The following is a 13,908-nucleotide window of genomic DNA, read 5'->3' as shown; positions in this document are numbered from 1 at the left end:
ATCTATACACCTTGTTTAGCTACCTGTACATTTTGTGTCATTTTGGTCTCTTGTGGACAGTTGTCTCATTGGCAATCATACCACATCTTCTTTTTTATATCAATTACGCATTAAAAACAAAGGCTGCATCATCGTGCTTACAGACGAAGAAAAAGAATTGCGATGTTAAGGATCACTACATTTATATCTTTTCTGTTTGTTTCAAATGGTATTTTTTCTCTAAGGAGTATTTGGCAAAGGAAGAGGGGTAATGTTTTTTTGTTTCTAATTGTATTTCAACGGGTCTGAGACACAAACAAACAATTAACCTCACCCTTTTTCAGTAATGCATTTACGAGTGAATCGTTGTTTGAGTAAAGACCCGTGGCAAATATTTCTGTCTGTGTGTAAGTCCAGTCGATTCGGGAAGGCCTTTTCAAATGAATGATGTGTTCGGCAATTATGATGGATGAGTCTTGATAAGGAGTTAATAAGGCTACGTAAAGTGCTTTTATAACAAATAAATATATCAAGTTTAGACGAAATATTTCTGTTTAGAACTTTATTATTAAGTGTTATAAGTATCAATTTTATATAAAAATCGTTTCTTTTTTAAATATACATGAGAAATTAAAGTTTTGAATGCTTAGTTTTGTGTACACTTAACCTACACGAGGCCTACATCGACTATCGACTGCATGTAGATAAAACATGATTAAAACTACATGTAAACATTAATTTTTATCTATGGGAACGTAATTATGTTCAGTTTACACTAACACAACACCGAGTTTAGGTCAATTTGAACACGGCCTTAGTAGAAGTACAATACACCCAATTAAGTGTAGTATATTCAACATTGTTTATTATAAATGAATTCAATATGAATACATCTTTTAAAGCGACCGAATGCCATGATACCTATGGCTAATTGTCTATCTAAACAACTAAAATGAAATATAAAAAAATACCGAACTCATAGAGAAATTCAATCCAGAAAATCCTTTATAAAATGGCAATATTAAAGGCTCAAAAACATCAAACGACTAGACAAATTACTAGATTTGCTCTTTCATGAGTAACACAATGGTGTGTTCTGTGAAATCATATAAACCCGTAGTATTCTGTTACACAGATATTCAACAGCTTACGCAATAGTTAGGATTTTATTGGAGAAATCATGCAAATTTTGAATAAGGAATAATTATTTTTTTCACAAACTACGTTCTTCAAACCAGAATCTCCAAGCCTTCAAACAATAAAAAAACTGTTGTTTTATAAGGACCTTGAATAAGAGCCGCTTTCAATTTACAAAATCTCTTTCAAAAGATATTGATTTAAGAAAAACATAATCACAAGGTATCACTGTTTGATAACTAGTTAATTTATAGTTTTTTATTTCATAACGAGAACGTTAATCCTGAAATTAGTGAATGTATTTGTTTGATAAGAAAAACTCAAAACGACAGAAGTAAGCAAATTGTCAAATGTTTAGTCAACTAAGAAGAGACAAATCAATACAACAAGTAGAGGCAAACAGTATCAACATAGACAATCGAAAGCATTCTGGGTTTACATTTTGTCAACACAATGAACTCTAAAACGTCCTGAGTGCTTAAAAACTTCTTAAAATCGGGAATGTGAATGCTGTGACGTTATTATCATTTTGAAATGCTTATGTTTGTGTTGATTAGTCTTTAGTTTTCTATGTTGTGTCTCTAGTGCCATTGTTTTATGTTTGTCTTTGTATTTTTAGCCATGGCGTTGTCAGTTTATTTTCGATCTATGAGTTTGACTGTCCCTCTGGTATTGTTCGTCCCTCTTTGGGGTATCAAAAATAATAAAGTTACCCATAAAAGAAGCGAACAATATACCAACGCGACATTCAAACTCATAGATCAAAAATAAACTGACAACGCCATGGCTAAAAAGGGATATGACAAAGAGACTAATAAAAGTAAATTAGACCGTTGGTTTTTTGGAGTGGTTTTATATTAGTAATTTTTGGGGTCTTTTATAGCATGCTGTTCGGTGTAAACCAAGGCTCCGTGTCGAAGGCCGTACCTTGACCTATAATGGTATACTTTTATATATTGTTATTTGGATGGAGAGTTGTCTCATTGGCACTCATACCACATCTTCCTAAATCTATACAAGACAAGACACAACAAAGAAAACAAAAGAATAAGCAACACGAACACTACAGCGACATAATCGTTTCAAGACTGAAACGGCCATTCTAAATTCCAACGTAGATACAAGTATCTTGTCTTCGGGAGGGATAAATCCTAGTTTGTAAAGGATCACTCTGATTCAAACAAAAAAGTCTCTGAAACTGATATTATCAATATGCTTGATTTCTTGATTGACAACATCGAAGGACGTGTTTCTCAACAGAATGTCGGCATTCCAATGGGAACAAATGGTGCCCCTCTACTTGCCGACTTGTTTTTTCTATTATTGAGGCTGGATTCATACAGGAAGAAAGATGAAAAGTAAGCGATTTAATTGAACTCGACTTTCCGCTGTATAGATGATGTTCTTTCACTAAATAACTAAAATTTGGTGACTATATGGAACGCATCTATTCCATCGAACTAGAGATAAAGGATACAACAGATAAAGTTAAGTCGGCCTCATATCTTGACTTACATCTAGATATTGACATAGAGGGTTGGTTGAAAACAAAACTTTACGACTAAAGAGATGGTTTCAGCTTTCCAATTGTGAACTTTCCATTTCTAATTAGCAACATTTCAGCAGCACCTGCATACGGTGTTTATATCTCTATTGATACGATATTACCGTGTTGCATTTCCTATCATGATTTTCTTGATAAAGGGTTGCTGCTCACAAGGAAGCTATTAAACCAAGAGTTCCAAATGGTGAAGTTGAAATCATCCGTTCGTAAATTTTACGGACGCCATCACGAGTTGGTTGACCGTAATGGAATAACCGTTTCACAAATGATATCGGATGTGTTCCTTACGTCGTAACTACAACCTCCTTCCCTTTCATGAATGTGACTATTCGAATTAGACTATTTACCATATTTGTGATCGCATAAGCAACACGACGGGTGCCACATGAGGAGCAGGATCTGCTTACCCTTCCGGAGCACCTGAGATCACCCCTAGTTTTTGGTGGGGTTCGTGTTGTTTATTCTTTAGTTTTCTATGGTGTGTCATGTGTACTATTGTTTGTCTGTTTTTCTTTTTCATTTATAGCCATGGCGTTATCAGTTTATTTTCGATTTATGAGTTTGACTGTCCCTTTGGTTTCTTTTGTCCCTCTTTTATCAAAGGCTTTTATTATAACTTTCCCTCCACAACAATATTAAAGGGGCAATTCAAAGTATATTCAAATATAAATAATATGACGAATAAAAAAGTATACAAAAGTGGTTTACTGAAAGGCATGGTAAACTCCAACATTAATGAACGTAGAAAAATATTTCCCTATATATAGATATTCGGATGGCCATGATAGACTAAAATGGCAAAATAAAACAAGCATTATATTCCAAATGTAATAACGTATATTTTCATCTCGAATATGCAAATTTATAAACAAGAAACGTTTGTTGTCTGCTGTTCGTTTTGACAATTTTATTTTGCTTCAAAAAATGTTTTTCTCGTTTTTTTATTATTATTTACAATATTATTATTTACAATATTTATATAGCGCATTATCTAATTAAAATTACCCTAAGCGCTTAACATAAAACAATCAATGCAGTTTTGGTGCGTACATAAGCTGCATGGCATTTTCCGATCTAAGAGATCTTGATGGTTGATAGGCACTAATGAGTTCCTCAAGATAGACGGGCGCTAGGCCATGCAGGATTTTGAAAGTATACAAAAGAAGTTTATAATGTATTCGGTACTGCACCGGGATCCAATGAAGAGACACAAGAACTGGTGTTTTTTGGTACGTTTAACGAGCATGGCTGCCGTATTCTGTACTCGCTGTAACTTATTGACTAAGCTAGTATTTACTCCATAAAGCAGAGCGTTTCCGTAGTCTAGACGTGACGTGACGAGCGAGCAGACTAAAGTTTTACAGGCATCCTCAGTGATATATTGCCGAATTCTACCAATGTTCCTAATTTGGAAGAAGCACGACTTCGTGATGCCATTGACCTGCTTTTCCATGCTTAACGTTCTATCAAAATAAACACCAAGATTTTTTACCACAGATGCATTGCTTACTATTGATCCATCAAATAACAGATGACAATTCGAAAATTCCTTTACACGATTTTTTGGTGAAAATAAGATCAGTTCCGTTTTGTCTTGGTTCAGTTTCAGCATGTTTAGGCACATCCATTTACTAATGTCAGCTAAACAAGTCCCTAGACGGGAATATATGTTGTCCCAATTATCGAGTAGTTTGATAACTAGGTAGACTTGCGTGTTATCAGCATACCCATGACAGCTAAAGTTGTGTCGCCGACATATTTCACTGATCGGTTTTGCAAAAATACAATACAATCGGGGTCCCAATACCGAACCTTGTGGAACGCCATATTTAATGTTTATTACATCTGACAATACGGAGCCAATTGCTACACGTTGAGTTCGACTTTCAAGATAGGATCTCATCCATGACAGCGCTGAGCCAGTTATGCCGTAATACTATTCTAACCGATTGATCAGGATTGGATGGTCGATAGTGTCGAATGCAGAGGATAGATTTTTACTAATTACCTATTGTTATGCATGTATTATCAACCAAGCAGGAATAAAACACTACATTGAACACCAAATCGGAGATCTAACCCTAACCCTAACCCTAACCCTAACCCTAACCCTTTTTTCAAAATTATTTTTAAGTTATGGTTCCAATTGATGTGTTGGGGTTCTCTAAACTTAGGACCATGAGAAATCACCTTTTGTAGACTTTTTTGTTGAACTATGTTTAGATCACCAGTTTTAACATGACCAGAGGGACTGTAATTGTAAGGCGAGTGGGAACAGTCACATGTCGGAAGGTTTTTTTAGGATTTGTTCTAAGTCAAGGTCCTGCAATGCTTGTTTATAGTTAAATATTTTAGGTGCAATGGTTTTGATGTTACTGTAGGATACAATAAGAACAGACTGATTTTAAAAATAAATAGGAATTTTAGATGTTACCTCATTGTGATGTAGAACGTTGCAGATGTTGATTGCATCAATTCCTCAAAGTCAGCAGGAAGGAATTTCCTCTTTTCCTCATGTAAAGGTTCCGATCTTACTGGTTTGAAAAGACGGAAAAGAGCTACATCACAATTAATACTGACTCGTCTGTATATTGAAGAAAATGTATTGGTGCCTCCTTTGTCTAATGCATAATCTCTCAAACGTTTAAGAAAATTAACTGGCAGTGAAAAGAGAATAGTTCTAATGTAATGTAACCCTTGCGGATAATGAAGATGTCAAAGAAGGTCATCAAAGCTCTAAGAGGGTCGTCTAGATTAGGAAGACTTTTTTTTACATTAGGCCGATGGTTATGATTTGCCCATGACTACGCTCTTGTCGAAATGGAGTATTAAATAAACTCATTACATTAACATCACTGCAGGCAGGACTTGACAAATTTCCTACTCCTTTGATATATATATATTATCATTGCAGCCATATGGACAAAAGGACAAAGAGCTATAAACAAAAACAAAAAAACTCAAAATAACGTAAAGCCAGCGTCGGACAAAGAACCAGAGCTTAAATGAGGGAAATACAAACACAAAATTAGTAATTTCATGTCAATACCGAAATACCGAAATACTGGCTACTGAGATGGTGATACTCTCGTTGAATATCAGTCCACCAGCAGAGGCATCGGCCTAGTGGTGGTAATAACATAAACGGTTAAAACATTTCTGTGTAAAAAAACAAAGTAACATATGCATACGTGTCATATTATACCTGAAGATCTTTGAAAGCGCTAGTAAAAGTGATTTATTGACGAAACTATTATCTTTTATTACATGCAGTCATATAGAAGTGGAAAATTTCTCATTAACAGAATATTATATTTGAGCACAAATTAATTAGAAAAACGAGTGTTCTATATCTCCTGCTTTCGTCCATTATGCATATAATTACTATTATAAATATTGAATAAAAATACGTCAGCAGTTTTTGTAAACCTTTATGATACTTATACATTGTTTTTCATAAGCGTTATATTGGTCCATTAACATATTGGTACAAAGAATTATATATTGTTTTGGAATGAAAAACATCAAAAATCGATGAATTTGCCAGCAGAAATGTTTTTTAGTTATAGATATTGAATTATGTGTTTGGTACGCAGTTCTCGTGTTTACACGTACAAATGCATAACACAGAAAATGATATATTTTACATAATTGCTTTGCAAATAACTTATTAGTATTCCGTTCCGTCTACCAAATATTCAATAGGACATTAAGTATAACAGTTCGCTATTGGAATATAAGTTTTTGCTTTTATTTGAATTGAGTGCCATTGATGAGTCTCATGTAGGGAAAACGGTAATATTTATTCTGCCATAGGCGACAATACTAACAATTCCTAAATTTACCACTTTTTATAATAGAAACCTGGATAAAACAGTTATGTGTGGTGTTATAACTTTATTATTCTATTTTAAAAATTGACGCCAAATAGAATCATGACCAATTTCCAACGGAGCTTGTTTATGTTATCCATGCCCACCGTCATTTTACACCAATTTTTTGAAATTTTGGAAGCCTTTTCAAATAATTCTCTTGAAAATATTTCAATAGGTTTTAAAATTTATATTGTAAATTTACACACTACAGTTACTCATAGATAATTAAAAAAATATATTGTACCCTTACATCCAATCACAGCGCTCCTAATTTGACTTCCTTCACCTGCCTTGGGTACAAAAAAGGCCAACCTAATGCTGGGAAAATGTAATACTACCGTTTTCCCTGTAGACGAAACGCGCGTATAGCGTATATATATTAACCAGGTTATTACAAGGACAGTCTTATAAAATCCCCATGATAGGTTTGGTAACTCAGAAAATGACAAAAGAGGTTAATTTGTCAGAGATTCAGGCTGCTTGTATAAAGATTTGTATGCCAATGCAGATATTTGATGTTAAGTGACCTATATATCATCTCATGACTTGGACTGTACCAGTTGCAAGAAACACATTTCAACAATTAATGTGTCTTCGTGATGTTTGAGGTCATAACATTTGAACGGGCAAAACCCTTATACAAATATTTAAAAAAACTGATATAACCAAGTATTGTACTGTGCTCAGAATCTGACCCGTTTTATATGCTTCATATTTTAACATTAACAGTTTCACTAACAGTATATTTTGTTTTTGCTTGGTCTTTAGTTTTCTATGTTTTTTTGCTTAGTCTTTAGTTTTCTATGTTGTGTCATGTTTACTACTATTTGTCTGTTTGTCCTTTTCATTTTTAGCCATGGCGTTGTCAGTTTATTTTCAATCTATGAGTTGGACTGTCCATTTGATATATTTTGCCTCTCCTTTACACATATGCCAAATAAAAAGGGAATAAATCTTGCGATTGGAACAATGTAGATTTCAATGCAATAATGATGTACAACATTGGTAGCATAATTTCATTGTCATAAAGACTTGTCATAAAGACAACACAACAAATTAATTCTATATTCGAAAAAAAAAAAAAAAAAAAAAAAAAAAAAAAAAAACCAAGATAAAAAGCATAAAACATTATAAATTGCTGAAGGTGTCATACTACCAATTTAAAATTTAAGACCAAAAACAAGTAAGTATACAATGAGCAGATTAATTTGACTTTATTGTCTAAAATAAATACACTGCGAAATAACTCTATTATCGGGCCTTCTCTCGTATTATCAAGAAAGGTTAAGTAGATAAATAGAAACTCTAAACAGTACTAATGATCAGTTATACAAGATCTACAAAAATTCTATCTGACCGAAGCAACCCTTAAATTAAGAAATGTTTGCGTGTTATGTTGAAACCTATATTATAGATGATGGAACTATAAGCACCAAGAAATATGAGCAATACAAAATCTTCAAGTATGATATCGAAACCATTAAAACGATTTGTAGATACTGAAACACTACAATAGATTAGTTATACAAGATTAATACAAATTAATATATGACCAGATCCCTTAAATTACTCTGTGTATTATTTATTTTTCTTAAAAGATGGTTATTTTCTAATTGACGAAAGTTTATTAAGTGACCGATTCGGGCTTTAGTAGCCTTTTGTTTATACTCCTTTCCACACGTGTCGGACGTAACTGTTGCAAATAATCTTTCGATTTACGTTTCACAAGATACATGATTTCTTGTCAATAAATAATTCATAGATATCTAATTCAATGATTGCATTAATCGAATCGGCAAATTTTGAAAATGCAATAAACATAGTACAGATTCAGTTAAATCTGCTTCATACCTTGATGGTTATAACTGGTTAATGTATCTAATTAGTTATCAAAGGTACCAGGATTATAATAAGGAATTCTTGTAAGACGGTTTGTATGTTAAAAAATATCTAAATATAACATAGAGAAAATTAATGAATACTAACATTATCTGTCTACATCTTCATGTTATTACTTTGTGAACTGTCGCACGTTTTTGTGAAATAGAATACTTTTGAATATAAACTGGATACTTGTTAAAACGAATGTATACTATATATATATTCATATATATACTCAGGAACCCAGTTTTTAACTACAACACGGTAGGTTTTGTATGTAAAATGCAGATACTCCACTTATTTTAACTAAATCTTTTTAAGGTGGTACCTAACACTACAGGGAGATAACTCTGTAAAATCAGCTAAACGTTTTAATAACGTTGTGTTGTTAAAGAGTTATTAGGCTTCTCAATGATCAAAATGAGTGTTTGTCAAACTGCTATATAACCAGTGTTATTTTTCTGATTAAACTGTTGGTTCAAAATTTTCAAAATTTTTATATTTTTGTCAAGGGGTCAAAGTAAATACTTCGTCAAAATTTTATGAAAATTAAACGAGTCAAATTAATTTTAGTGAAAGTGTTGGGTACCACCTTAATATGATGTATGAATTTATATATAAGACTATGTTTTCAAAACATATATGAGAAAATATGTCCATTTTCGAAATGTAGAATGAAGATACTCTACTACATGTATTTACATGTACACACTTGTACATTAATAATCATTAGTGATAAATGATTCTTGTTTTGAACGTAATTATCCTAATTGTTATCATTTATCATATGCTTTATTCAGAATGATCATGACTTCCCTTTTTATTGAATTATTTATAAAAACAAAATGTACATTAATTTCACTAGAAAAAAATAAAATTCTTTCACTAGAAAAAAAAAAACCATAGTAAAATTACAAAAATTCCGATCTCCGATGAAAACTCAGAACGGAAACTCCTTTATCAAATGGCAAAATCAAAAGCTCAAACATATCAAACAAATGGAAAACAACTGTCATATTGTTGACTTGGTAAGAAGTCGCCATCTGGGTATGTCTTTGTGTGTCATGGATGTTTGAAGGAAATATCGTTATCGTGTCGACATTGACGATATCGACGATATCGACATATGGATACAGATCAAACATGATTATACTACAGTTATTCACTTACACAGCTACTTTTGCATAGGTACTATTTCTGTAATAAAAATCTGTAGTACTGGAAATTTACTTTTAATATTCAATACTATTTTGTTACTTTAAAATTATTGTAATATTTAGGTACCTGTTTTTTACAGTACTTAATTTGTACTTGAAATTTAGGTACTACAGATGTTTGGTTACTACCGTTACATTTTCAGCATTTTGAAAGTTTTTCTATTTCAAATCTCTTAAAATTATGATTTTCAAACATGGAATATTGTATTATTTCTGTACCAAAATATTTAGTACAAATCAAGTACTGTAAAATACAAGTACCTAAATATTACAATAATTTTAAAGTAAAGAAATAGTACTAAATATTAAAAGTAAATTTCCAGTACTACATATTTTTAGTACATAAATAGTACCTATGCAAAAGTAGCTGTGTAAGTAGATTGGGAACTACCTCTTTATATGGTAGAGAAGACAAATGTTACATGATTATACTACAGACATTCACTTAAGTAGATTGGGAACTACCTCTTTATATGGTAGACAAATGTTATACTGATACTTCAAGATCAAAAAGTCTTAGACTAAAATATCGTTCGAATTGTTTAGTATCTTCATCTGATTCACATGTCTTCTAGAAAAGGAAGTATCCCTATAACTTTGTTGTTTTTATAGTGATTAAGATGATAACACAATGTTGACTGCTGTTTAGTATCTTCATCTGATTCACACGTCTTCTAGAAAAGGAAGTATCCCTATAACTTTGTTGTTTTTATAGTGATTAAGATGATAACACAGTGTTGACTGCTGTTTAGTATCTTCATCTGATTCACATGTCTTCTAGAAAAGGAAGTATCCCTATAACTTTGTTGTTTTTATAATGATTAAGATAATAACACAGTGTTGACTGCTGTTTAGTATCTTCATCTGATTCACATGTCTTCTAGAAAAGGAAGTATCCCTATAACTTTGTTGTTTTATAGTGATTAAGATGATAACACAATGTTGACTGCTGTACCCCTATTTTTGACATTTTAACCTATTGTGTCTGTTTGTTTTGTACACACATCGTTGACAATATCATGGAATTTGATACGACTGTCATACAAGTGAGAGGTTTAGTTAGCTATAAAACCAGGTTCAATCCACCATTTTCTACATAAGAAAATGCCTGTACCAAGTCAGGAATATGACAGTTGTTATCCATTCGTTTGATATGTTTGAACTTTTGATTTTGCCATTTGATTTGGGACTTTCCTTTTTGGATTTTCGTCGGAGTTCAGTATGTTTGTGTTTTTACTTTTTGATGCCCGACTTTAATTGTTGATAACCCTTATGTTAATCATTTTGAAAGAGGTTTCGTAGTGTATACGAATGACCAAACAACATTTATTGTATGAAAACACTTATGTAATTTATGTATCCAATAGAGTAAATACAGGTCTAGTTCATCGTTGATTAATCTTACAAAGGAAAAATGAACAAACTTCTGATTTTTAAGAATTTTCTCTTTGGCATGCGTTGTGGGAGTATATGCCGAGGATCCAAGTGAATTGTCAATACATAATTTTTAATAACCAGTTTATGTCATGTGATTTACACACAAAAATAATGTTGTTCGGGGCTTTATTTGAAGGCATAACTACATAATTGTCATAAAGGTCATACAAGTGATTTTTTGTATTCATATACACATTAGGTTTTTCATTTTGATTTATATCAACAGCATAATCATTTCCGAAAGAATACCCACGTCTTTCTTCCCGCTTTTAGCCCATTGCATGGTATCATCCTCGACTGAGTATCAGTTGCTTCATAAGAGCAACATATTTAATGGACATGTACATATTTGATCCCCCAAAATAATTTCAGGTTTAACCTACCAATTTTTTCTTAAAATGTTCTGTGCCAAATCAGAAAAATGGCTACTGTTATTTTATAGTTCGTTTCTCTTTGCGTTAAATTTTAGTCATTTGTCGTAGTTCTCCTCTTATATTTGATGTGTTTCCCTCAGTTTTAGTTTGTAACCCGGATTATTTTTCTCAATCGAATTATGAATTGCGACCAGGGGTATACTACTGTTGCCTTTATTATGTATTGATTGCAACCCAAGGAATGCGTCTATTTTTAAGGATATTGTATACATCGCTTTAGTTACTTGCATAACATTTTCGATATATATAATACGCAAATGACGCAATCAATCTTTAATTTTAATTTCAACTACCTATGGACAATACCATTCTAATGAATTTTGCATAGTTAGTACAATGAATCAAGTAGATCAATTACCTACATTTATTGCATTCTTTTTTTTAATCGCAATAATTGGTTTATACAATCCTCAATAGTGAATGACTTTATTTTTCAGCATTTACAAGTATGCGACATGATTTGGATATTGCACATGTATAATAAAACGATTGAATTCCAAATTATACCATCCCCGAACATCTCAAAATTCTTAAATATTAATTATAATGCACTTTCAATGAAGAGCCTTATGTTGTATTCAAGTATTTCAATGAAGAGCCTTATGTTGTATTTAAGTATTTCAATGAAGAGCCTTATGTTGTATTTAAGTATTTCAATGAAGAGCCTTATGTTGTATTTAAGTATTTCAATGAAGAGCCTTATGTTGTATTTAAGTATTTCAATGAAGAGCCTTATGTTGTATTTAAGTATTTCAATTTCTTATTTGTTTATAGATATTAGATTGAACATCGACATGAAAATACAAGTAAAGAATTATTATTTCTGTCTACTGATGATTGTCGCAGAAAAAATTGTCAATGGACAATACTATTCAAAATGTGTACAACCGGAAGAGATTTCGTTCATCCGAGAACCTATTTTGATCAATAACTGTGACACAGTAGCATATGGAAGTATTATGTGTAATAAAATGCATGGTTGCGATATGTATGAAAAGACAGGGAACATGTACATATTTTACAGAAGCAATGTTGGCTGTAATGAAATCGGTGAACAAAATAAGAGAATGTTTAAAAAGCGTAAGTTAAAATTACTTAAAAAATGAGAGAATATAATTAAAAACACCTTTTGGCTGTTCGAATTGAGAGTAACAAAGTATAGCAAACTTATCCTATAACATCCTTTAGATTTATGAACCAATCGTATCACAACCTTAATATTTATAAACCACTTATATTGCATCCTTCGGATCTATAAAGCAATCATTTTATAACCTTCAGATTTTCATAAGAAGTCTTTGCAGTATGGAATATTTTCTTTCTAATGTAATTGTATATTTTTTATTGTCCATGTCTACTTTGTTTATCGTCTAAATTACGTGTTATAGTGTTATTTATTTTTAGCCTTTATGGTTTATATGAAAAATAGAAAATATGATATGATTGCCAATGAGACAATCCCCATTAAAGACCTATGTGTTCACACGTTTTTGTCAATATCATGGAATTATAAGCGACGCTCATACGAGTGATAGATTTATCTACCTATAAAACAAGGTTTAACAATATTTTCAACATAACGAAAAACCTGTACAAAGTCCGCAATATGCCAGTTTTTTTTTGCATTCGTTTGATGTCTTTGAGCTTTTGATTTTGCCCTTTCTCTAAAAGTCTTTCCGTTTTGAATTTTCATTGGAGTTCGGTATTTGTTATTTTACTTTATACTATATATCATAGCTATGTCAATATTTATCTGTAACATTATATGTTTACTAATCCTCGGATATACTATATATCATAGCTATGTCAATATTTATCTGTAACATTATATGTTTACTAATCCTCGGATATCCTGAATCAAGATCGGTTGTATGATTCTTTTAGAATTATTTTTTTTTATTTAAATGAGTCGTCACTTTAAAATCCTTCTTGAAGAAGAAGATTTTATCGCCTTCCTTAAGATTTCAAAGTCATTGTAAATAAAGAAATTATAATGTCTTAAATCTGACCGTAATCACAATAAGTTACCAGTGATTAATGTGTAACGAAATAATCCTGTTTTGAACGGTTAGTTTATCAAATCGGGAATGACTGCTTATACATTACTATATAAGTACAGAAGCACGAAGACATATTATCACAGTTTACACTGGTTTTTTTTGTCCAACAGCTGAAACACCAAGAATGTGCTGTATACAAAATTAATTACTTTCTACTTCTTAAATGTATTCTTACACCCGTATATAATTGAAAACAATAACTTTGTAATTCTATTTCCAAAACATAATTATCTTGTCTATTTACGGCTGCAAATTAAACCTCAATGGTACAGAAAAGGTATTGAAATATCAGCGTATATAATATACGGAACGAATACCGATCAG

The 13,908-nt window shown here is 31.8% G+C and overlaps 1 protein-coding gene across 1 annotated transcript in view; it reads left to right on the top strand.

Annotated features, from left to right (window-relative positions):
* Positions 1–13,908, top strand: part of LOC143056683 (uncharacterized) — a 53,453-nt gene that overhangs the window by 30,767 nt on the left and 8,778 nt on the right. The window contains exon 2 of the mRNA XM_076229836.1: positions 12,299–12,604. Within this exon, the coding sequence (XP_076085951.1) occupies positions 12,299–12,604 (306 nt within the window). The remainder of the gene's footprint in view (positions 1–12,298; positions 12,605–13,908) is intronic.

Source organism: Mytilus galloprovincialis, chromosome 13 (genome assembly GCF_965363235.1).
Source record: "Mytilus galloprovincialis chromosome 13, xbMytGall1.hap1.1, whole genome shotgun sequence".
In the NCBI taxonomy this organism is placed as follows: Eukaryota; Metazoa; Mollusca; class Bivalvia; order Mytilida; family Mytilidae; genus Mytilus; species Mytilus galloprovincialis.
Note: the sequence above shows the minus strand (reverse complement) of the source record. Positions and strands in the feature narration are given on the sequence as shown.